The sequence below is a fragment of the Trachurus japonicus genome, chromosome 19 (genome assembly GCF_045865225.1).
Source record: "Trachurus japonicus isolate A0001 chromosome 19, Traja_1.0".
NCBI lineage: Eukaryota > Metazoa > Chordata > Actinopteri > Carangiformes > Carangidae > Trachurus > Trachurus japonicus.
The window spans coordinates 21,745,940-21,771,660 of record NC_140925.1 but is presented as its reverse complement, the minus strand read 5'-3'; the positions used below and the strand labels follow the sequence as shown (position 1 = coordinate 21,771,660).

General features: G+C 43.7%; 2 protein-coding genes across 6 annotated transcripts; both read right to left on the bottom strand.

Annotated features, from left to right (window-relative positions):
• Positions 1–106: 106 nt before the first annotated feature.
• On the bottom strand, positions 107–18,205 carry katnip (katanin interacting protein). 5 transcript variants are annotated; one of them, XM_085761831.1, is made up of 30 exons: positions 18,087–18,193; positions 17,387–17,504; positions 17,100–17,131; positions 16,271–16,359; positions 15,886–16,061; positions 15,350–15,462; positions 15,164–15,265; positions 14,845–14,994; positions 14,353–14,593; positions 13,903–14,034; positions 13,565–13,716; positions 13,149–13,255; positions 12,764–12,860; positions 12,453–12,662; positions 11,756–11,893; positions 9,919–10,783; positions 7,845–8,615; positions 7,536–7,744; positions 7,161–7,239; positions 6,904–7,081; positions 6,645–6,810; positions 5,320–5,486; positions 5,160–5,224; positions 4,649–4,759; positions 3,808–3,947; positions 3,612–3,713; positions 2,627–2,787; positions 2,326–2,352; positions 1,918–2,003; positions 107–1,830 (listed from the first exon to the last, which is right to left on the bottom strand). In XM_085761831.1, exons 7-30 carry the CDS (start codon positions 15,167–15,169, stop codon positions 1,772–1,774), a joined length of 4,419 nt encoding a protein of 1,472 aa, XP_085617957.1. In that variant the 5' UTR covers positions 15,170–15,265; positions 15,350–15,462; positions 15,886–16,061; positions 16,271–16,359; positions 17,100–17,131; positions 17,387–17,504; positions 18,087–18,193; the 3' UTR covers positions 107–1,771. The 5 variants fall into 5 exon arrangements, with proteins under 5 accessions (XP_085617957.1, XP_085617953.1, XP_085617956.1 ...); XM_085761827.1 differs by lacking the exon at positions 17,100–17,131 and having other exon boundaries at positions 18,087–18,205; XM_085761832.1 differs by lacking the exon at positions 2,326–2,352 and having other exon boundaries at positions 1,251–1,830; positions 18,087–18,192.
• Positions 18,206–18,416: 211 nt separating this feature from the next.
• On the bottom strand, positions 18,417–25,327 carry dcun1d3 (defective in cullin neddylation 1 domain containing 3). Its single transcript, XM_085761825.1, has 5 exons — positions 24,977–25,327; positions 23,781–23,861; positions 22,869–22,919; positions 22,166–22,718; positions 18,417–20,491 (listed from the first exon to the last, which is right to left on the bottom strand). The coding sequence occupies exons 4-5, from the start codon at positions 22,603–22,605 to the stop codon at positions 19,948–19,950; spliced, it is 984 nt and encodes a 327-aa protein (XP_085617951.1). The 5' UTR covers positions 22,606–22,718; positions 22,869–22,919; positions 23,781–23,861; positions 24,977–25,327; the 3' UTR covers positions 18,417–19,947.
• Between the last annotated feature and the right edge of the window lie 394 nt (positions 25,328–25,721).

Below are 25,721 nucleotides of genomic sequence, written 5' to 3'. Positions count from 1 at the left end.
TGAGGACAGTTAAATCTGTACATGCAGGCCTGTTGTAGAGAGCAAGCACAAGTCATTCACCCACAGCAAGATAGAGGGTTTGTAAACCAGAAACCAAGAGTTCATCTTTTAAGATATATTATTTAAATTTTATTCATTCAAATAAACCTACATCAAATATACATATTTAATCAAGATTAGAAAAATAATTAAATATTTCAAAACACTAAACGTTACACATACAACAGCCACCACCCCACAGAGCAGGACTGAGATACAGAGTAATGGCTACTGTTGCTGTTGGACATAGAGAAATTAAATACATAAAACTGCATTTGATATACAATTACTCCCATCAAGTGTAAGGAGTATGAAATAGTTTATATTGGGGCTCAATGAAGCAGTCAAAAGTCCTCCAACAAAAAAAAAAATCTAATATTTAAAGACGGCTAATGCTGAGGAACATGTCATGCAACAAGTGAACAGAGTAAATATTGAATGAATGAATGAATATTACAACACCAACAACCAAGTATTATAGTGAAAGTAGAAGCATATTTATCCCTTTTTAAAGATTATTCTTCTCAATGTGAGGTAAGTTTATAGTATTTGCATATAAGAAGTTACCTGTCACTCTATCAACTCAAAATCTAATCTGTAAAATGTAGATTTTATTTTTTTAAAACTTCCAACCAAATTTCCTAAAACAGCTTTACTGGCTCAAGAAATGTTTGCCTCCAAAAAACTACCTCATAGTAACTTCAATAAAGGTCACTTGGTTTGCAAACCAGTTTTTTCTACCTGATGTAAAGCAGAGAAAAACTGACCTAGATGTAAAGAGCCAAACAGAGCTGAAAATTCAAGTGTGGAGTTTGCTAACATAGTCTGAAGTTGTACATCCTCAGTTTTTCTTTTTTCCTACTGTGGTTTACTTGAAATGTAGAAAAATCTCACTACTGTATTTTCACTGACCATTTTCAACCATCAATATAAATGTTCCAGAGGTCAAAACATCTCTGGAAGCACTTCCCAAAGTAAAACCATTAGGCTTTGAAATATATCAGCCGGCAGATAGAAAGTATTGATAGGATATAAATTAGTGTCTGCATAGCATTATGGTTAGTTGGTGCACTGGTGGGAGTGGTGGTCAGTTCTCATAGCCACTGGGCAAAGAGCTGATCGTTTAGGCTCATCAGTGGATACAAGTCGTTAAGAAATGTTACATTGGCCACATCCTGATGTGTGTGTGTGTGTTTGTGTGGCTTCGGAGCTTTTTCTGTCTTTTTTTTTGTTTTGTTTTTTGAGTATTTGCACGCCACAAGCAGCATTTAAATATGCAGCACAAAAGTCACAAGTAGCAGCCACAGATATAGTGTATCGTACTAGGCACAATAATAGGGCTGATAAAATGCAGCCTCACAGGTTTATCCTGGCACTGGGATGGACAACCGGGGCAACGACATAGTACATGTTCCAAGATAATATGCAAGTGTGGGTGTGTTTCACAGCAACGGAAAAGGGAGTAATCCAACCACAACGTGGAATCCTGTGTGTGTGTGTGTGTGTGTGTGCAAACCCAGTGTTCTCCGTGCAGCCTCTCTCCTCTTCAGCATGGACCGCGTGAGCCACTGTGGAGCTGCCGTTACAATCCACAGCTGGGTGGCTGATGGGGGTCTTAATGTGGGAGCAGTCACCCACCAGAAAGTGGGTATAAAAACTCAGCCATAGTTCCTCCCGTTAGGTTTCTACTCACTTTGTATAAACACAGACTCGGCGTGTGTTTACTTGTCAGTCAGTACCTCCTCTTTCCATGTTTCCCCCCGTCAGTCATGCAGGTCTTAGGTCGAAGAGCTGCGTTGAGAGAGAGCAAACAAGCTTCAACACTGATATATTCAAACCACTGAAGTGTATTTACCTCCAGTTGCTTCCTGGACTCACCTGGATCTGCCGTCTGCTTCTTCTTGTTGTGATGGACTATCTGATTCTCATTGGTCATCTTCACATCCTGGTCCTCCACATAATTACTGCAACACAGCAAGAAATGAAAAAAAGAGCGCAGCTGAGTGTAAATCAATTTGTCGAGTGTGTGCGGAAACTGGAACAGAGAAACGACACAAAATGGAGGGAGGACTGATTAGCAAAGCTTGAAGCCGGCAGGTCCAGGCCTTGACACCAAAGATGAGGCTACGGAGGAGAGAGGAGGGACTGAGGCGTCACAAGTCAGGCATGTGGTACGGAGGGTGTGGGATGTCTGGGGGACATTTGAGGGCACTGGAGGACTCTTCAATACAGGGATTGACCACAGGGAGGTGCTGACACGGGACTGTAGGGGGCTCTGTTACTCACTGTTGGTGGTGTCGGCTGCCTCGGGGGCTGAAGTGGAGAAAAGCACATCTCTGTTCAAAACACCCACTACTTGGGACAATGGGACTGAATGTGACCCTTTTTCTCAACCCATTAGTGTCTCTGCATCCGACTGCCAGCTTCTATTGATGAATTCATTCACAGGTAGCAAGTGATCCGTCTATGACCATTTGATATTGAATGCTTTGGAAAAGATGCAGGGGTGACCAGCAGCAAAGTGGATTTTCTTGAGAAATGAAACTAAACCATCAGTGTACATCCATGCCTGATAAAATGTGGGTACCTGATAACAGTGTTCCTCTCACGGTGTGCGATGTAGGCGTTGTCTGTGAACAGGATGGTGTGGTACGGCACCACCGGGTCACATGTCGGCAGAATGCCTCGCGCCACGTGGCTCACGCTGTCCAAGATGCCGTTGTACACCAGGAGGTCGTCCACCAGCAGCTACAAAATTAAGATAACTACATGAATATAGGGTTGCAAAGGGGCGGAAAATTTCCAGTAAATTTCCCGAAACTTTCCATGGGAAGTTAAGTTGGGGAATTTTGGAAATATTCCAAATTGGAAACTTTCCATGGGAATTATGGGAATTATTGGGAATTTATGGGAATTAACTGGAAATTGGGGGTAATATAAACAAACTGTATCATGTAAATATTAGACATCCATGCAAAATAATAAAATTTAAAAAAATGACATTTCAACAGATTTATTTGTGAGTAGAACTTTATCAAGTTTTAATTATTGTATGAACAATCAATTATTTTACTGAACAACAAATGTTGAGTAAAATATTACTCCCTCCTCCCCCTCCCCCACCCAATCAAAAAATAATATGACCCCCAAAAGTGTGGCCTCCAGGGTTCAAGAAATCATCTCTGCATGTGATGGAGGAATGCATAGTGCACGTAGCAGTGTGCTGTGTGCATATGATTGAGGAATGGCATATAGATATTCAAGTGTACTTGCATTAAATCTAGTTGTTTTAGCAAAGATTATGATACAATATATTTTCCACAACTATATTTAAGTTCCCTGTTAAAGGCCAACCTTCAATTTTGTAAATTTCGGATTTATTCACATTTATTCCCATATTTTCCTGTTAATTCCCATATATTCCCATTAATTCCCATGGAAAGTTTCCAACTTTGAAAATTCCCGGAATTTTGCAACCTTACATGAATACGAATGAATCCCAGACAGATCCCAGATAGATAGGCAGGCAGACAGACAGACAGGCAGACAGACAGGCAGACAGATAGGCTTACCCCAAACTCCTTCACTCCTCTATGTGGGGTCTTGGAGTAGTTCCACAGTTTGATCATGGACACCGTCACTGGCTGATCAAAGATGACGTACACACGGTTCACCTACATGGAAACAGGTACGACAGCTGTTAACTTTAACGTGTGTACTGTATGTTAACAGGCCGCTCGTTTTTATCTCCCTCTCACACTTGCTCACCAGTCCGGGGAGAACAGGTGCCAGCCACATGTGTCGTCCATCATGGGTACTGTTGACTTCATCTATTAATTTATCTGGAGTCCTCACATCACCACTCACGCTGTCCAGTACATTCACACTGTCTGGGAAAGCAGCAATGTCTGGTGGACATGGTGTTAAGGAACAGACTCCTTCCAGTGCTGTTATTAATTTACCACCAGTTCCATACATTAACTATATGCAGCCACCCTCTGCAGGTCATCAGAACAGGACTGGTTGTGTAGCAGGTGTACATATGTTCTTTTTACCATTCATGTCTCTCTTCTTTAGTTTTTTAGTGAGTCTCCACACCAGATAGTTGGACCAGTTCCAGCCTGGTCAGATGCTACATGAACTGATGAAGCCTCTTGGATGAGAGGTGAAACGTCTTCCTAGACAAATAACTAAGTCCAGTTGCTTTCGATTTAACCTCCTTTGAAATACTATGACCTGGGCAAATGAGAATATGCACCGGCCCTCTCTTCTTTAGGTCTCCTCTGCTGTTTGGAGTAAAGCCTTCCCTCTCATGGATTTATAGTGGAAACGTTAATCATTCTTTGCTAAATCAAGATAAATAAAGTAGCTTCTGAGGAACATTTTCAGTTGTCAAAGCTCAGGTGTAACTAATAATACCAGTTCCTATGAGTTCTATTTGAATGCCTGTAAATGTAGAGAGCAATATTCATAAATTGTGACTTTGAAATTTGCGGTCATTTTACAAAAGCCACTGATGCTATAGATATTGTTTTATAGCTGGAGAGGACAGCTCAAGTGTGTGAGGAGAGATGCATGGAGGTCAACGTGAACACATAAACAAGGATACTGTTGTCACTCAGACGGATTTTCTCATGGTTCTGGTCGTAAAACTCGAGGCCGTTGAGACCGATGTAGTACGGGTCTCCCCAGGTTGTTAAAAGCTGCAGCTGAAAAATGACTGATGGGTTAAGATCAAGGAATAAACAACATGTAGTATAGGACATAGAAGACCTGGTATTCTATTTTTCATCAGTTCGTGACACACTGCACATACATACACAGCATTACAACCACAGCACCATTAACCCGTCAGCCAACTGTGACAGTAACACAGTATTACCCAACACTATTATAAACTTATCTGGTATTTTAGAGGAGTTTTGCACTTTGACTTCATATTACTGTGCAGTGAAAGGACAGGGTGCAGCTCTATTACTTATCTTCCTCCTCCAGCTTGCAGCCTGTTGTTTGTTTTCACAGCTAAAAAAGACCATGCATGTGCTGTTGCCAGAGCAACTGATACAGATGGGTTAATGTTGCCTGAACCCACAAATCTGATCCATCTACAAGAAGGATACACCCACAAGGCATGATGGGAGCTTCGTAGTCCATGCTGGCCTGCTCTTGTTTCTTCGAGCTTCCTCTGGATCAGAAACAACAAAATCATAAATTAGTAAATGAAACTCAAAACTTTCTCCTGAAACGGGAGCACGGGCGAATGCAAATCGCGTCTCGTACTTGTGGTAGTCTTCGACGCTCTTGCTGTCTGTGGGCGTCTGGAGGTAGTCTACAAAGAGGATCTCCTGTGCAAAATCAAAGTGGCAGTTGCCCGGTCCTTTCCTGATCAGAAATCCCTCCGATGGGGAGATGGCAACGTCGTCCACAAACAAATGAATGACTTTCACCTGAATAAAAAAAGAGATTTTTCTTTTTATTGTGTATTTCCCTCTGAATAGAACTTTTCATCTTTCAAATCTAAAAACCTGAGGTAATCACTAATCCATGCCAAGCAGGTTAATTCAAGATCATACATTAATCTCTGGAACCACATGAGACAACAAAAACTGTGTGATGCAATTTATCTTACTTTATTGTTTTACAGTTTAGTGTGCAAATTGTTCAGTCATATTATTATTAGTTTTATTTTGAGGGGATCTTTAGCCTTTTTTCTGCAGCATGTTAAAGGATAATTTCCGTTTTTTACAACCAGGACCTTATTTCTAGCATAAAATACGATAATTTTACTCACCCAGACAACTTCGGTGTCATTTGGAGTTGTTTTGACGAAATTAGCCCCAGTGGAGCGGCGCGTATATCTGTATAATGCGAGAACACGGGGCACGTAATGCAGCCTCTAAATAATACATTATCTGCCACAAAACTCGTTCATTTCGCCAATATTATGTTCTGATAGGCTAGTGCTATTCCCCTCCGAGCCCGTGGTGGCATGTTATCAACATGCTGCGCCTGTAGGTTGACTACTAACCTCTTATCTGGATGATGTCATCTCCGACCGCTGCCCGGCACGGCTAACTTGCTACCGCTAATGCTAATGGTTTGTTTCTGCGTGTTTCTGACTCGTCAGAACAAAATGAGCAGCTGGATGAAGTTCAGCTTCCACAGGCTTCCTCTCCTCAACCTGGACTCACTAAAGCTCCAGCTAGTTGAGATAAACATGGACCCAAATGCCGAAGCAGAATGATTATTATCAGGCCGGGCAGCGGATGACATCATCCAGGTCAGAGGTCAGTAGGTCAACCTACAGACCCCGGATGTTGATAACAGCTAACCCCGGACTCAGAGGGGAATAGCACTAGTGTATCATAACAAAATATTTGTGAAATGAACGAGTTTTGCGGTGGATAATGTGTTATTTAGAGGCTGAATTGCGCTGCTCCGTGCTCTCGCATTATAATTAATTACCCCAAATTTCGTCAAAACAACTCAAAATGACACCAAAGTTATCTGGGTGAGTAAAATGATCGTATTTTATGCTAGAAATAAGGTCCAGGTTGTAAAAAACGGAAATTATCCTTTAACAAATACTGTCTGACGTGTCTCACCCCTCTGTAAGAATCCTCAGGAGACTTATTGTAGTTCCAGATACGGAGACCAGCGATGGTCTGGGCCTTGGTGAAGGTGATGTTCAGGGTGTGGGGCTCTCCGTAGGTGAAAGGGATCAGCCACATGTGCTGGTCCTCAGTGGTAATGTTATGGCCATCTATGAGCCTGATAATGAAGTTAGACGTTAAAGGGTCTGGCTTTTGATTGTAATATTAGATTTCACTAGAGAGTACATTGTTTATTTAGTGTTAGACATACTTATCAATTGTTCGCACGTCATGTCCACAGTCCGGCAGGTCGTTGAGGTCCCTGGGTGAGGCAGCGACCATACTGAGGTCTAAAGGCAAACTCTCGCCCTCTTTCCCCACGACCTCCAGTCCGGTCAGGCCCATGTAGTGGGAGTCACCCCAAGTCAACAGCAGCTCGAGTCTAAGGCCTGAAAGGAAGAGAGATGGTTACTGGAACTATCAAAAGACGCAGAACATGTGATGACAGCATGTTGTTAATGCACTCACACTTTCCCGTGTACATCCCGGGAATATGTTCCATGTTCTCCTCAGACTGGCTCACAGTGGGATTCAGGTGGAGTTTCAACTAAAAATAAGCAAAGAGAAAGAGATACATTTAAACTTCACTTTCCTGATGCTGGTGAGCCAGTTAATCTACTCTTGTTGCCTGTTAGACTGTCAGCTGCTATTCCCAAGCATTATGGAAATAGTTCCTATTGTTACACAACGATATGTTTAGTTGAATACATGGTTTTAATGTCCTGGGTCTGGGTTGGTAGCCACACCACAGTGAAGAATAGAGCCTAAATTAGTGCAGTGCTGTACGCATTTAAAATCCATTAAAGATGATTAAAAAAAACTTCTGTAAAAGCATATTCTTACAGCGAGGTCTTCCTCTCGGAAACCGGCCTGTGTGAAGGGTCTTTCTTCTCCCTCTCCGTCAGCGGTGCGTGGTCTCTGCAACTCCTCCTCGTATACCAGGCTCTCTGGACCCTCTCCCTCACTGAAGAAGGTTTCATCATAACGAGACATGGCCTCCAGGATGTCATCATCAGTGGTGAACAGGATAGTGTCCCCAAACTGGTCCAGCCCTGAAAAGACCATGGCATTAGAAAAAAAGGGGAAAAGTTGATGAAAACACACTCCAGCAGCAGCAGCATTAAAAACAGTGAGGCTGTTGTGTTGACGTACCTCCAGACAGGGTCCCTGAGGCTTTGGCAATCTCTCCTCTGAAGATGCACCTGCCATCCAGGAGCATCTCCACCTCCTTCACCCCTCGGAAAGAGTGGATGCGTGACTTGTTATAGTTCCACACGCGGATCATGGCCACTTGGTGTGGAGCTCCGAAGTCCAGGAAGATGGTGTGGCTCCGCCCAGGGGTGAATGGGGCTAACCAGAGGTGCATGTCATCCTGAGTGAGATTACTGCCATCGATCAGGTTGGTAACGACACGCGGGTCTTTGCCGTACGCAGGGAGGATGTTGATGTCTGGAGGATCGGCGCGGATGTGAGCGGGTCGAAGAGGCTCTCCGCTGGAGCTGAACACCTCCAGGCCGTTGAGGCCGACATAGTGACGGTCGCCCCATGTGGACAAGATGTTGATGACCAGTCTTTGACCCTGCGGCAGGACTGGGATTTCAAACTCATCTTCCCGCTCCATGGTCAGATCATCATCAGGGCCTTCGCACAGAGACCCCTGAGCGGCCAAGGATGAAAGGGGGCTCCTGGGCGCCATGGGGGAGGAGTTGGCCGGGACGGTGGGCGGACCGCGGCCCTGACGCTGGAGGAACTCGTCAAAGATGTCGCCTTCGAAGCCCATGTTGGAGATGCGTCCACGCTGGCATTGGTTGAATTTAACAAGAGAGTCCCAGGACTCCATGAGGGTGTCGTCCTGCTGGCTGTGCAGCTGGGCCCGGGAGCAACTCTGCCTTCTGCTGGTGTTCACCAGGGACAGCGGCTCTTCTGCAGAATACACAAACATGAGCAGATTAATTACATTCAAGCTGAATGAAATAAGACAGTCCTTCTGATCGTATCATCAGACAACGGACACAACTTGCTCTGTGCATCTGCAAAACACTCATCCCTTAGCAGTAAAAGCTTCACACGAGAACCCATTTTGAATAAACCTCACTATAACCATTTCACTTACTTACTTAAGTGTTTTCACATGGAACATATTGCTAGGATACACCCTGGAAGTGTGAGCCCTATGTCAGCCTACACCCGGCCCTTAGATAAGGTTGTTCGCTCAGTTTCATTTGTCAACCAGGCCAAAGACAGGAATCACATAATGCTCCACCCTCATCCCACAGCTGCATGCTCTGTGGTGACTGTCTCAAAACAAACAAATCAACATCTAAAAGAGACAGAGAAAGCAGCATTTCATGCAGGGCCCCACTGATGACGAGTAAAACCACATGACCCAGATAGCAAACACCGAAGCCTCAATCTTACAGCAATACTGAAGAATTACAATAGACTTTTTGATTAGTGTATCTTCTGATTTCTCATGAAGGAATTACTAAAAAAAGGTTTGATAGTACGTAATGAATGAATAATCATTCTAATATAGACTTTCAAAGTGTGACAGCATGTAAATAATTTGATTGGTTGCCATTATAAAGGAAAATACACAAATAACCAAAAAGGTTAAAGCAGTAGTTCTCAACCTTTTTTTACATCGAGGACCCCTAAATTGACACAAATTAGACCACGGACCCCCATTGGACAAAATTTTCAAGCAAACACCAGAAATACACAAATATTTGTTCTGAGACTGAATAACGTTACTTTTTTTGTACATTCAAATTAGGGCCAATGGCGTGAATTTTTGGAAATATTATAGAGACATTTCTGGAAAAAAGTGGTACAATTTCTCCAAAAACGTTTAAACATTTGTAGGAAGAAGTGGTTAAAAAAGATTCTCAAAAAAAAAGTTAAAGATTTTCTACAAAAAAAGGGGTAAAATTCTCCAAAAAACAAACAAACAAACCAATAATAATAATAATAATAATAATAATAATAATAACGATAATTCCCCCCCGCAAAAAAGTGGTAGAATTTCAAGAAAAAGTTGGGGACCCCCTTGAACCCTCTCAAGGACCCCTGGGGGTCCCTGGACCCTACGTTGAGAACCACTGGGTTAAAGAATCACATATGAATGATCACATATAAAAGGTGTGATTGTTTAACCTTTATAAAGGTTCAATCTCTTGTTTTTTTCAGTATTTCATCCTCATATACAGATAGTGGCACTGGTTACCTGTGTTGGACAGTGCTGCAGCTCTGAGGTGCTGCTCATCCATCAGCCTGGAGGTGACTCCACTGCTTCGGAATGAGCTCCTCCGTCCGCTGATTGGTCTGTCGGCCTTTTGCTCCCCGAGTTCATCCAGCAGGTCGCAGCCCAGCTCCAGAGAGTCAGCTTTCCACTGACCCCCGTTCACCGTCCGCTCCATCCCCCTGCAGACCCGGCCGGGGTTACAAGGCAGCTCCGGGAGCATCGAAGAGGACGCGGCCGAAAGCGATTTGGGCTCGGCAGAATGCTGAGGCACTAACCATCGGGGCCTCTCCCTGTTGGCCTCGCAGCCCTCTGGAGCGCCTCTGTTCAGGGGCTGCAGCCACTGGGGGGCCACGCGCGAGGAGGACGGCTGGGTGGTGACGGTTTGCTCCATGGGCCCGGGCTGCACCACCTCCTGCCTGAGAGAGAGGGGCTCTTCTGAGGCAGACAGGTCGAAAGAGTTCCTCTGTGAAGACAAGCGGCGGGAAGAGGATGAAAGCCCCACTTGCGAAGGAGCGATCGGTGGTAGCGGTGTATGTGATTTCTCCTGCATGTCTATGAGAGCCTGGCCTGCTGCGTCCAACTGCTGCAGATGTGAAGTGTGGTGTCGCTGGGTGCCGCCGCCCTCTCCACCGTTCCTGTCCTCATGGCGTTGGGGGCTGACACCCCGCAGGTTGTGCCCTGAAGACACGGGGCTGGAGAACACCGAGTCTGAGACCTGGAAATCCTGCAGATCGATGGTGGTGCTGTAGTCGAAGACCTGGTTGCCGCAGCCCTTCTCCAGCTCGCCCTCAAACACCAACGTGCTGTTGAGGTACAGCTTAATGTGCCGTGCACCGATGTCAAGCTCCTGGAAAAGAAACAGGGCATTAATCACCTGTTCCTTGAACTTATAGCCTCATATAACAACTTACACACTGTCTGGTCATGAATGTTACTAAATACTCAAATAAATCAGATTTTAATGTCTGAAACCTACACAAAAAAAAACATTCTACATACTGTATTTAACCAATTCAGGATGCAAATAAATTTAACATCTTTTGTACACTGAACAATGTATTTAATATAGACTGATTCCAATTCTGAATAAAAGTAAAACAAACTATAACTACCAAAAGCATAAGCATAAATAAATAGATAAATATACAAATACAGTCAAGCACACTATGATTTACTAACCTATATTTCTTAAATACAGACTAAGAGCTCTCCAAGCTAGCAGTAATTAGCACACTCACAGATCCCAAGTCATGGCTGCCATGAAGGAACGGCTGACGCCCAACCAACTCAAATCTGCTTGATCCTCCAGACAGTGAACCAACTAGAAGCTACTTCCCACCAACAGCTCCTTACCTTCAAGGTTCAAGTCATCAAATCATTCTAGACAGCTGTAGTAACACAGAACCAGAGGCGATGGGGTTGTTGTACCCCACTATGAATGGGACTGAGGTTGAGAGGCAGAAGCCCACGTTCCCCCCCCCCCCAACACTAATCCTCTGGGGCTAATCTCCTCCTGCTCCACATTTGGACACACTGACTGGCAGCTCAGCCAGCCACTGCTTAAAGAGAACCACACCCCTGCCGTAGCCACGCCAAAACACTCATCCGGTATATTACTGACAATGCTCAAGGATGAAGGATTTATGAGGCTGCCACAGACATGGACATGAACTACCTGATCTCAAAGGGAGGGGTAAATCAAAGGGTGTTTGCGACAGATGGAACTTGTGTTGAACAACTGTCATTTCACAATACAGCATTTTATAAGTATGACAAAAAACATATAGAAAATTTAAATTAAATTTTAAAAACCACTTACATTGAGGCTTCTGTTGTAGTTCCAGATTTTGATGCGGGATATTCCAAACTCTGGGGATCGCTCCGTGTTTCTGATAATGAAGTAGAGCTGGATAGGAGGGTGGAATGGACACGTCCACATGTGACGCTCTTTGGTGGTCTGTCAACCATAGAAAACAGACAGAGCAAAGACAAGTGCAACCCCTTTAGATGTTTCAGCTTGAGTTATTGAGCTTGCATGTTTACTGTCATGGCCTACGGGGAGGATTAAATAGAGCAGAGCCTTCATTAATGTTATTAGCATTAATGCCTCTCCTGTTCCCATAATGAGGAATCATGAAAACATCTGCTGTGACATGTTTTAATATCATCTAAAGAGAAATTTAAATATAGAATTCTGGGAAAAGTATCTATTGCAAACCAAAATAAAAAAGACAGTAAATATTTGTAAAATTATGAATTACATGTAACAATGTGAAATCATCACATTACAAAGTGAAGCCAATCTACATTATCAAACTACAAAATTAAATTTAGCAAATATGTAAGAATGTAGGGCAATGAGAGGCACTCAGAAAAGACATTGTGCTAGACAAGGTGTGGATTTTCACAAGGTCAGAGTTGAATTGGTTTAATTTTCTATACAGATTTAATTTACGCCTTTATAGGTTACAAGTAATTCAACTACCAGACTCTCTGCTGAGGCAGCAGAGACTCACCTTCATCTTTCCATTGACCAGCACCCCCAGATTCCCGGGGTAGTCTGTGTTCCTGATGTCTAGGTCGTGAGGCGACACATACAGCTTCTTGTTTCGGGGACAGAAGAACTGCAGCTCAGTCAGGCCGACCTGCAGAGCGTTCCCCCAGTTTGAGAGAATCTCCATGGTAACATACAATGCAGGGGTGACCTCCACCGAGGGCTGCCTTCTCTGCAATGTCAACACAAAAGATTAACATGTGTTTCTGTCTGTATGACACCCAGCTGCATCAGGATTATTCACTCAACTGTGCCAGAGTGTTATTGACTCACCGGCTGCTTGCTGTAGTCTGTTTTGACACTCTGAGAAACGTTGTAGCCGGGTCCAGCCTCCAGTTTCTCCAAGGCTGTCAGCAGTTTCTGTTGTTGCCTGGGACACAAAGATGACAACCTCAGGCGTGTTGCTTCGCCTGTCGTCCCTGACATTTATGTTATAGGTGAAGGATGGCTGACCGCTGTGATAGACACTCTGATGAATAAATCTTCAAGGTCAGAGCGTACACAGGATACATCTGTTGCGTTGCACGCATTATGATGTTTGTTCTGCCAGGATGTACAAGATTACCAAGAGCACCAGGTGTCCTTCTGCCCAGAGGACAGAGTGTATGTATCTACAACACCTGTGTGTGTGTGTGTGTACGAGTGCCTGTCAACATACCTGGGCCCCATCAGAGTGATTCTCTGCATGGCCAGCGTGACACTGCTCTCGTTCTTGTCGTGGGTGTTGTGGTGCACTAAGCCATTTATTATGTGGTGTGCCCTGCCCTGGATGAAGAGAAAACAGAATAGATCAGAAAGATAAATAAGCTTATGGGACAGGGTTTACATGGAAGCCAAATCCAGGACATTGTTGTATTAAAATCAAAAGCACATAGAGTGCATGTGTAGAGTTATTGGTGAAAACAGTGAAAAGAGAAATCTGGTGAAAAATACCCTTGAGTCTCTTATGTTTTGGATCACAACTAACCCTAACCCTCACTGTCAAAAGCAATTTCAAACGTCTGGTGGGAGATATAGAATATCTCATCATGGAGTAAAGTGTTTGTTTGTGTATTAAGGCAAAGGGAGACAGACCGTGCTGCGGCTGAAGAGCTCAGGACTCTGCACAGGGTCGTTTTCTCTCTGGATGGCTTGGCGCACCCTGCACGCCATCTCCTCTGTATCTCGCTCCTCAACAGAAGCCTTTCTGGCTGCTGACAAGGGTCTTTCCACTCGACTTCTTGGCCCTTAAGCAAGAGACACACATCTCTGAGCAACAGCCATGCATCTATGCAATCTTTATAGGCACGTATTTCAAAGATCTTATATTTCAAATTGGCAGTCTTTGGATTTTAGAGCTCAGCTCTCAGGTTATACTTTTTAAATGTGATTATTTTGCCTTGTCTATATTCTAATCATGTTAAAAGACGTACTCTGAATATCCCAGCTCTCATCTGAAGGGGGCTGATCCAGTGTCTTGCTCTTCACCAACATAGGCTTGGTGGGTATAAAGTTGTCTGTATTTTCTTTCCTTTTTGCAGACAGAGAACGTTCAATCTTGCGACCTGCAGGAATGGGGAAAGTAAGCAACTATGATATGTCTTAAGGAAAGTGTTGACCATTTTATATACGTATCATACATTTGCGTGTGTGTTATTACCAGGAGACAGTTAAGAGGCTAAAAGTGTTGCACTATTTCTGCTTTGCACATGATGTATTGTAGTATTACAGTTCAATAAAAGCCATGTACTTGCTTATTCTCCTTGTGTACCGGTCAGTGCTGATGAAGCAGATAAGGTGAAGACGGAACCACTATGGACCATTAAGACTCAACTCAAAAATCAATAACAGATTTACACATGAAAGCAGATGCTGAAACCTACCTTTAGGGGAGGGTCCAAAGTCGAGGACAATGAGGTTCGATGAGTCGAAAGGACTGTGGGAGCTGCTGGGTCGAGGGTTAGAGGAGGACTTGGAGGATGAAAGAGGCAGTCCCAGTTCGTCCAGACTCTCTGTGCTCTCGTCCCTCTCAATCTGCTCCTCCACCCACTCTTCATCTGACTCCTCCCCCGCTGAGCCGCGGTTGCTCCGCCGCATGCTGACCTCCAGGCTCCGGCGCAGAACCTAGTTTGCAAAAAGGTCAGCGGTTACGCAGCCATCCATGCACACAGTCATCTGTGGCAGCAAACACACGCACACTCAAGATTGCACGCATGCAGACACTTTAAGTATTCCCTTGATTTGTGAGACAACCACTGAAAAACCATCATAAATTAACAGCCAGGAGACTCAAACTGATTTACATGATTCACTTCACCACATGCCACCTTGACAAGATGAAATGAAACGGTGTGTGTGTTCCTATATGCGCTCACCTTCACTTCCTCAAGGTTGAGAAGCACCTTCTCACTGTGCTCCTGGCTGGCTTGGCCTCCTTGGCTCTCAGGCCTGCAGCTGAAAGAGCGCGACACCTTGCGCGTGTCCCTCGGGGAGCAGGGACTACGAGGGGAGCGCGGGCTGGAGCTCTGCATGGAACACAGTGATTGGATAAAGGGGAAATTGCAGAGATAGAGAGATGCTAAGTAGTACAGACAGCTGCATCTGACAAATAGCCCCTCCTCTAAAAAAACACCCACACACACACACACACACACACATACAGGCTTAGTAGGCATTGTTATGTCTTCACTCTACCTCCATGTCTACGCTTTCATAGCAGTCAAAATCCTCAGAGTAGTGCTTTTCTGGAGATATCTGCAAACTTGGTCCTTCCTCTGTTCGTATTTTGACAGATTTCTGCATAAAAAACAAAAAGTATTAACACAATACAAGATTTACACAGTCAAGGGTTAAAAACATGAAGAAAACAAAAGCCTTTACCTGCACCCATTCTTTCCTCTGGACCTTTCCAGGGGCAGTGTGGCTCCTCTTTCTGTGTGTTTGCTCCAGATTACGGCTATCATCAGTTAACTGGTGGGCACTTCTACAGACATCTGCCGATGAGTCACAGCACAGAAAGGAACATGAGCGGCGTGCAGCAGACTACTGCCTCAGAGGAGAAGAAACGCACACTCACAGACGCAGATGGTCCACAGCACATAGAGGAAGAGCAAAAAAAAAAAAAAAAAACCTGGCTGCCAGCTACAACTGTCACTATCATTATTCACTGGGACTCAGCATGGGAACATGCCATGTGAACTACAAGCTGAAGAGTGGTGGCTATTAGTTGGTTTCCATATGGTCCTGGGATGACAGAAGCGTAGAGTATTTTATTGTAAAAATGACTAAACAGTCAGGAGAAATACAGTATGTCCCCTCTGCACAACAGTAGTAAAAAAATGATGATGTCTTACATAAGCATTTTTACTTTTGAGCGTCAGTGGGTTTATTTTGGTCCGGGAAGAATATACATGTACCTGCTGTACGTGAAGGCCTCCATGCAGGTGTGGAGGTGACCGGCTTGTGGATGGAGACCTTCGGCTGTTTCCTATTGGCCTCAGCATTGGCTCCGTTCAGATAAATGGAAAAACCTTGCTCAAGCCGTTCCAACTCAATCTCCCTGGGATCTTTGACTTTAAGGCGCTTAAGGATCCTGAGGAAGGAAAACTGGTGACTACCTCAAACAATCGTGAATATAAAAGGTGGTGTGTCTCATGCTTGAGGCGTACTCTAGCGCTGTCCCACATTTCAAAAAACAACCAATCAGTGCTCCTGTAACGTAGCATGGAAAGTCATGGAGGAGCTGTGTGCCTCCTCTGTGAAATCTAATCTGTCCTTCCCCGGCCTGTGCTCACACTTCACCTGTTTTTGTGCTGGAGGGCGATTAAATATTCATCCAGAGTGTCATCCACAGCAGAGGCAAGCTTCTCTCCTCGGCACGCCTTGCTCTCCTTCAAGAACACACACACACACAAAGCAGAAAAGTCCACATCAGCTGTTTGGGCAAGACAGTCACAATACATCTAATTCTTGCACATGTAATCACATTCACAAACTACAATCACTTTATCCAGTGCATTACAAAATGTATGCAAACAACTTTGCTCCTCCAGTCGTGAGCAGATGAAGCATTGTGCATCTATGGAGAACTAATCAGATCAGAAGTTGAGAACGCCACCACAAACCTAAATGATGTTGGGATGCAGATACATGCCTTTGTGGATGCAGTCTATGATTTTTAGTTTTATAAAGACTTTGCAGAATAGGACACATGCCCTGTCAAATTCAGGCTCATTCTCACTCATACAGAGTGAGTGTATTGCATTATTGTGCCTTTGTGCTAATATATGGAGTGCACTCCACAATAATACATCTATGATATCTAATCAACCATCATTCCAGTGAGAAAAAGCTTAATATTAGCATTCATTTATTTAATGTAAAAATACATCTATCACAACAGCCAGTCTTTGTTCAGACATCACTAGATAAAAACTAAAATTAGATGTCTGCCTGCTCCAGTCTAACAGTGTTAGTCTTGACCCTCATCCGTGATGAATTGGACAGATAAGTGTGTCTTGGAGGGGGCATCAGTTGGTTGCACAGCATGTTCACTTACAGCTCATGCCATTCCATTTAAACCAAGTGAAATCACCATGCAAGACGAACAAAGTAATAACAAAGCCCTTACTTAGTGCCTATAAGTCAACTAGGCTACAGCATCTGTCAGTGTCAGAGGAGAAGCAAAGAAAAGAAATCCAAGGGGGAAAATAGAGAATAGTTGTTAGTGACAGGGAGGGTACAGAGAAACAGAGTGACAGCCGAGACACTGCTGGAAAATGTGGTGTGCGCAGGTTGCGTTGTATGACGTGGAAATTAAGAGAGAGCTACTTGATACTGTAGTGCCTCATATCAAGTAAAATGACAGATGGTGTGAACTTAAAACTGCTGGCCGGGGCAGCTTACATAAAGCGATACCTCGTCATCCATTGTGTGGCTGCAGATGATGCTGTTCACATAACACTATCCCATGTTTTGGAGCGAGTCGACAGTTCTTGGCAAATATCATTGAAACCTGTGTTACGTTTGATTTCCACTGCAGAGGGACACAGATGAGAAACCCCAAGGTTAACTGAGAGCATGACACCGACATCACATTGTATGCAGGTCGTCTAAAAAATGTCATCCCACCCTCCAGGACGGTTCAAAACACAACTGCACATGTCGTATTTTCAGAACTAAACGTTATCCAGCTGATTTCTGCCATGTTTTGCTCAAAACATCTACATGCACAGTTGACTCGAGTACTCGCGCAGGGAGATTACAGATGTGTCCATACCGTTTGGCATAGTCAATTGCACAACATTTGCAGCTAAAATATATAGCAACTGCTCGCAATGTTATCTTTATAGAGCAAGTTCAGGCTTTCTGGCCGTTCCCTGTGCGATTATCGGTTAACACACTTTTTTTTTTTACCTCTTCGGGTTAGCAACAGAGGCAAAACTAGCAAACCACCCAGCAGTTCAGTTGAGCTAGCATTGACGCTAACAACAAACTGAAAGGCTAACGGCTTAGCATGCAACTAGCTCACGTGAAAGGACACCAAAACTGACTTTTACATCTCGTATTCTTGTCAAATCTTTACTCCAGCCCTCAGAAATATAAGAGAAATACTTACTGCCTCTGTAAAATGGTTCTCCGTTAGCCATTAGCCTTAAAATGAAGGAGTTTTTTTTCTGTTTTCTCATGCGCCCAGCGTGTTGTGTTGGTTGGTTACCAGGATAGCTCTCCTCCAATCACAGAGCCGCATCGGTGTTGGCCACGCCCCCTCCCCCAGCCAGCTGCTGCTGCTGCTGCTGCTGCTGCCTCCATACAAGTCTGCACAGACCTTGCTGATGAACCACACTTCTCTGGAGCATTGGAAACGATGGTATGCAACTCACATTTGCCAGAAAGAGCATAGCAACATCCTTTTAAGTAACCACACACATTTCCATGGTCAACAGTCAAAGTTCAACACTGTTTTTATTATTATAAATCAATACATTTTATATAAAAAAAAAAGGACAAGGGGGGGGGGGGGGTCTGAAATAAAACCATTGTAGATGTAAACCAAACAGATCCGGTTATGGCAAGCCTCTTATCACACTGGACCCATATCACAGACACTTATTAGCCAGCATGTCTAGTTATCACTCACTCATCCTACAACACCCTAGGCTATACTTTAGATCACTCTACAGTTTGGAAAAGGTTTAAAATGGAAATAATGTGGTTGACATCGATCTCTCTGCAAAGCGTTGCCAAGTATAGCGACTTAGTATGCCATTGGTTTTTTTTGTGCAATCCTAACATCCATCACCAGTAGCAGTCAACATTACTCGTGTGTGCACACTTTTTTTTTTGTATAGCATTTCAAGGATGTGAAGACTCTTAAAACTCCTGAAGGTAAACAATATAAGCTGTGTGGCACCCAGTGTAATGCTCCTGAATGTAATGCAGGTTAAAGCATCTTCTGTGCAGAAATGACCAAGACCTTGCTTTAGCCAATTTGTCATGTTACAGACTTCCTAAAATGAGATCATGAGGCATCTGAGAAAAAACCAGCATCATCGTGGTGTATACGCTTCTTGAAAATAGGTGGACATCAAAAATGGTAGATGCTAGAGGTCAAAGGGGAACACAGCCGGCCGCTTAAACAAGCTAAGCTGCTCACTGTGCCAGTAGCACTCAAAAACACTCAACACAGGAGAGAGGGTGGGTCTGTTACTACGGAAATCAACATGGATTTTCAATGGATATTGCAACTTTCCTGAATTAAGGATATAAATGTCAACGTAATTTGTTTCATTTTCAAAAAATAAAATGCCCTTGAGACACAATTGTAATCTATAACTGTTTGCCAGGTAATTGCAGGCCAACAGGTGAGAAGGCAATACAAGTGCAACCAAGTCATCCTCACAGCACTGCAAGATAAAAGCATACACAACTAAATTAGTCCAATTGAGATGATTCCAATGACCCTGCCCCTTCTGATAAATCTCATGTTTTGGTAGTAAGAAATTATTTGTAGACAGGATGACCAAATTTCCCTTCTTATTTATTATTAACTATCTCTTTATACAAAACATATCAGCAGTGTTATCAGGTCAAAATTATCTAAGTGATAATTGTGGGAAAGGGTTATGGCTTTCTTCTTTTGAAACCAAGCTTTTACTTACTGCAATGTGCAATGTTATGGTAGGTAGGTGTGGGTTAAAATGGACCACGAGTCCAATTACTAAAAACACACATGGGAGGAGAAAAAAAATAAAACAATAACTTAAATAGAAGTGCTTAAAACATAACAGTTCTTAGAGCCCTTTCAAAAACCAAAAAAAAAAAAAAGTTGCAAAGCGGGAATCCCCACCCCAACAGAAAAGGAGAGCGAAATGAACAGCTGTATTGGTAATACTAATATTCTTCCAATGATTCACAGATGTACAGTTCACTTACAGGTCATATCCTTCCCTCCCTTACAAATATTTCTTGTTTCCTGGTCAGTGGCCCCCCCATGTCTGTGAGCCGCGGCTTCCCTCTGTTTCAAGTCTATCTGTGGTAGGAGAACAATCTGTCTCAGTACACCTCCCCTCTTCCTCTTTTGCCACCAGTGCCTGTTCCTCCTCTCTTTTTCTGCGCTCCAACTCCCACTCCACAAAGGTGTCGAAGAGGCTGGGCCAGGCCTCGTCCTCGCTGTAGTTGGTCAGGTCAGGCCCGATCACCTGGGTGAAGTTGAGGAACATGTTCCACGTGTCCCTTGAGATGCCCCGAATACCTGAGGGGTTCTCCGCTAGGAAGTCCAGCCAGTGCTCCAGGATGGCGGGTGTGTCCTGGGTGAAAACCAGTCGCCACAGCGCGATGGCTATTTCGCGCTGCAGAGAGCGTTGGCCCTCGTCGGCGTCCAAGCCGAACTGGAAGGTGAAGCGGTACAGGTCTTTGAAGTTCTCCTCGCCCTGGGCGTCCAGCAGCATGCAGGGGAAACGCGAGCAGATGCCGGTGAGGCTGTCTGCCTGGATGGCCTTGCAGCCGTCGACAAACTCCTTCCTGATGATAACAACCAAACAGAACCGGACATTAGAAATATATTTGATCAGTTCCCTCAAGACGCTGCGGCCCAGGGGCAAAAAGACATGCTACGCTACAACAAAGCCAAAATCGTTAAATTTACCACAAGCAACAATAAGGCATTGTGAAGTCATTCAAACACAAACAAAAGGCCGCCTGTCTAGAACAGCACTACAAACATCACCGTTTAAGGAATACGTTTACAAACTGTGGTGACAACTGTTCCTGCTTTTAATGTAACTTTGACAAATGTTATTTCCGCTTCAGTGTTGTGGGCCTCAACCCATGCAAATATACTTTGTTATTTGAGCCCCACAACAATATAGGCTTTCAAAGTCAAATGTAATATAAAGAGCTTCAGTAAGCATCGGTTGACAATGAAACATGTTGGTTACCAGAGTGTGGTATTGTCCAAAGCCTCTGGATAGAAAAGTGCTGAGTTAAAAATCAGAGAGGGGGAGCTGTGACAAGTGCCCCAGCCAGCAGCTAGCTCTATTCATCTGAGTGGGAGAGGAGGGCAGGATCCATTTCCTCTGACCCCCCCACCTGACCCTCCTGGCAGTGGGACAGTGTGTGTGTATACGAGTGTGGGCATAAGGTGAAAAGCTTAAGTTAGTGAGGTGGGGTGGAAGGTGGAAAGACTAAGAGCTTGAAGGTCAGAGAGGTTTTATACAGCAGCCAGATGAGTAAGAGTGATATGATGGTATAGTGGTAGCATCATCAGAGAATAGTTGCTTAACATTTTTATACCAGGAACAAATTACGACAGATGTGGTCAATTTTAAAATGTGTCTTTTCTTGATGATCTAAAAATGACTTTTTTTTCCTTCGTTGATTACTGGCAGCATCCAGGAGTGACTAATGAACTTGACTGGTGCTGGTTCTGTGGAAATGTGGCAACAATCTGACTTCATAACATGTCTACAGTTGCCCTGATGTGTAGATATACTGTAAGTAGTAGAGCCAATGTAGTTTCGAAACTATGTGTTTCAGTGCTAACAGTCTTATATTGGTGAAAAGAAAACTGGACTGTCTTCTTTAAGTTCAATCACAGTTCACAGCTCAGACGTTAGGGATGTGGTGAACCTGAATTTCTTCACGGATGAAAGACACATTGACTTTTCAAACCACAAACAGTTGCTGCAGAGCTGTGCATTAGGTAAGGGTTGTAATATCTCAATGAGAAGATCACAACGGCTTGTGCACATAGATCCATGCGTGGGTGATGTGAGTGGGCCACAAGGGACACAATACAGTAGATGTAATTTTGCGTCAAGGATGTCATCAGTGACCAGTGATGCTACAATTCTCTTCATTTTCAGGGAATGATTCAAGGGAGGAATCTACAATTTAATTTAATTTGTCAAAGACCATCTTTACCGGCTGTAGCGTCGGTGAAGATAGAGATGCAACAAAGCAATCAAGCCGGAATCATTAGGCCACAAAAAGTTTTATACATTTGTGCTCATCTTCATGTGTGGTTTGCACTTTGCACATGATCACAGCACAGGTGTCAAACTTATGTTATCTGAAATAAAGAAATATCTGAATTGGTGTCAAAATATTCAGGTCAGTCAGTTACTATTTCATGCGTATGCAGATTTGCCGTGATACTAATTAAAACCCATCCAACCCATCAAAACTCCACTTTACCTTGTAAACTTGCACATGGTGGCTGCTTGAAACTTCCAGGCAAGAACAAGCACGCGGAACTCTGCTGGGTCCACACACAGGTCATTACAAAACCGTTCCATGCCCTCTTCCAAGATGGCATCTTCCTGTTCGTCCTTGTAGCAGCAGAACAGCTCCTCGATGCGCGGCAACGACAGCCCGTCTCCATCCTGAAACTCATCCTTGCGTAGTTCCCCCATCACTGCTGGGATGACAGGCGTCTCCACTGTAACCTCCAAGGCCTTGGTGCCATTCGACAGCTCGCTGGTGGCTTTGCTACATGGGGCACTGGGCTCTTCTTTGTGGCTCCCACCGCCGCCGCCACCTTTCTTGTGGTGGGACTTGGAGCTGCTCTCCTTATCTCCACTCTTACTCCCGAGTGAGGACGTTGGATTCTTACACTTGGTGACACACTGGCCCATGTCTTCCTCCCTGGTCCCTCGTCTCTCTTTCCTCCTTCCGCCTTCAGTCCCCGTCCGAACCACCTACACACCTCTGCTCTGGCTTGGCAAGATGCCTCAACATACCCTCAGGCCTGAGGTGAGGAAAAGTATAATGTTTATTTTCATGAGGTGTAGCTCTGCACACACTCAAAAGGGCAAGATCCACATTTTTGTGGCTCTCGTTATACAGAAATGAAACAACAGGAATTTCTGAACATTTAAAAGTCTGTAAATTAAGCTACCTGTGCCAAATCTGCCACAATCCAAGTCTTATTCTGCTAGACTTAAAACCCCTGAAAAGAAGAGCAGAGAGAAAAAATGATATATGTATATACACAGTGTTTACATGCAGAGGATTACCATAGAAACTCCCACAAATAAAAAGAGAAACGGGACTGGTAACCACAGAAACCCACTGAGGTAGAGATGGTGTTGTGATACGTGGAAAAGTACATAACTTTAGTATGAACCGTTTGAGGTTATACTTTTTTTTGTTACTTCACGTATTTGCTTTATTGTCTTTTAGATTACAATCACCGTATGTACTAGATCTGCATAGAGTGTTTATATACAACTATCTTTCAGTCCATGTTGAGAGTAAGAGTTTTACTGGGTCCTACAATAAACAGTTCATATAGTATTGCTCCCTTCCCACATCCCAGCAGTGAGGACAGTGGATGATAAGCGTGGCCAGATGTGCAGCAGGGGGACACTATGGCTGTTAATAAGCAGCTTTCCAATTAAGAAAACATGACTACTTTGCCACATGAGTCAATTTCTTGCATGCTGAGAAAAAGATGAAGTAACATTGCTGTAAAATTGCACATCTTCTCTAATCCGTCCTATAATGAACACCAAAACGGTGACTGAGGTCAAGTCTGGTAAGTGAAATAATACAAGAAAGAATGGGAACTTAATGTACAAAGCACATAATAGGCAGGTAATTACATTATTTACTTTTTAAGGAGGGGAGGATAAAAAACTGATCACTGGCCTGGCAAGAAGTGAGTAATAAGATAAATGCACTCAACAGCTCAAAATAAGATGCCTATTGTTACAATTAGTCATAATGCTGTCACATCTACACCCATTAAACGTACAAGCTGATCAAGTGTTTGCTTATGAATGAAGTGGCTCTTGGGGAGATTACTTACACAGTTCCTCAGATGGCACTAGCCACAGCCCAAAGTGTCTTTTTATTCGGCTCCATCATTGTGACCTTGACATCTGTAATGCTGAAAAGACACATTATCTTGTCATCATAAGCAGAAAGTGATAGCTCATCCCAACCTGCAGGACTATTTCAGACAACATGCTATGAATGTGTAATTTGAGCAATACATCAGTTTGCCTTATTACATGATTATATAACCACTGATTTTTTTTAACCACTACTGAAGATAGTTCAGTAGACAGAATTTATACTAAAACATACTGTGTAATGTGTACAGCTTTGTACAGCTGTGATTCTGGGGTCAGGGAAGCTAGGTGTCCAGATGTCCTCACACAGGACACAGGGTGGCTTTGTCCTCAATGAGCTATGCTGTAAAATCTAAAACTTTTCGAGCTTCTCATGAATCCTTCCTCTGAAACCTACTTATTTTGGGGTGATTTTCATTGAACTGATCATGTCAAGCCATTAACAAAGAAAATCTATGTTCATCATCGGCTGGATGACTGATCTGCACTGGGCATGTAGAGGCAAATCTCCCACGGGTCCGATCAGTCTGAACTTCACATTACTAATATCTGATGGTCGTGCTAAGGCCTGCTGCTCGTTAATTAGGGTGTTTTTAATTATCGTCCTCAGCAAGCTAACATGCTAGGTTAGCAAACACCTAAGTGCTCATTAAGTTTAAAATGCCAGTCCGAAGTCAGGGACAAGTTTAGCCAGAATACGGATGTGTGATATTTGTACCATTGTTGTCAGTGCACTGTCTCAGTTAAGTCAGATATCTAACACCAACTAACGTTAGCTAGGATTCACCTTATTTTTTTGTCAACTTGTGTTTCTTTGGTAAGTGGCGATCACAAACACAATCAAGTGACTACATTGGACAACAGTAGAAAAATGCCATGTAAACAGTGCTATAATAAATCATTCACACCTGCCATTTTAATCATCCACTCACCCAGAAGGTCCTGGTTGTGAAGCTGTGATCGATCATTACCAACACATCACCATCATCGCCGCCGGGCCATTTACATGTAAAGTGTCTGGCCCTGGCGACGTCGCCATAGCTAGCTAGCATCAGCTCGGGTAACTAAAAGTTAGCTACCAGCTAAGCTAGGTGCTTTCGCCTCAGACACCCGGGGAAAAACACAACTTTTACCCGTCTAGAAAACTTACCTTTCTGGGGAAATGTCCCGTGTGAAGCTGGATGTACATGGTCTCGGGGATGCCAGTATTAAATGAAGTAGTTGTTGGTCGGGTTGGCCAAGGCAGCGTTTACGAGGAGAGGCGAACTGAGGCAAACTCGTCGCGTTAACTCAGATGTCTGCTAGCTCACTGTAGCTGGCAGCAGCTCACTAAAAAACTTCTACATCCAAAACCTCTCTCGCCGCCGCATTTAGAGTAAAAGAAAGCAGCAGAAAGCCAGCAGCCCGAGTGTGCCTGTGAACCGGGTTGGCTCTTTGAAGAGAGTTAAACCACCACCTCGGACCACAGCAGTCTGGCTCTTTGTGCTTCCCCCTTTTAGTCATTGAGTGCAGCTACATTATGGGCATTTTCCTGCATCACTTCCTCCAACAGCTGATCTTCATCTCCGCGGTGGCAACGAGAAAACTAAACATTTTCGTTTTTACCTAAGGTGTGTTGTTGTAATTACAACGGTACACCCTGATATGGATGACTTATAACGGAATCAATTATTGAAGCACGTGTATTGACGATGACATTTTACTGAACCTTTAGAGAATAATACGGAACACTGGAAAATGTGTGAAAGCCCCTTTATAACTAATCGCAAACTTCTGTGGGTATTAAATTGTATAAACGTATAATAGTAATTAAAACACTCGTGTCATCCGCAACTTTGTGTAAAATAAAGAGTAAATTCAGTCATTTATGTTTATGAGTTTATTTTTCGTTTTTT

Excerpts from the sequence above, each read along its gene's own strand:
- katnip (XM_085761827.1), bottom strand. Across the intron at positions 14,594-14,844 it reads TCAACCTTGAGGAAGTGAAG|GTTCTGCGCCGGAGCCTGGA; the intron begins GTGAGCGCATAT and ends TTTGCAAACTAG. Across the intron at positions 4,760-5,159 it reads TCCCATCATGCCTTGTGGGT|TCATTTTTCAGCTGCAGCTT; the intron begins GTATCCTTCTTG and ends TTAACCCATCAG.
- dcun1d3 (XM_085761825.1), bottom strand. The coding sequence starts at position 22,605 with ATGGGCCAGTGTGTCACCAAGTGTAAGAATCCAACGTCCTCACTCGGG. Across the intron at positions 20,492-22,165 it reads ACCATGTGCAAGTTTACAAG|GAAGGAGTTTGTCGACGGCT; the intron begins GTAAAGTGGAGT and ends TGTTATCATCAG.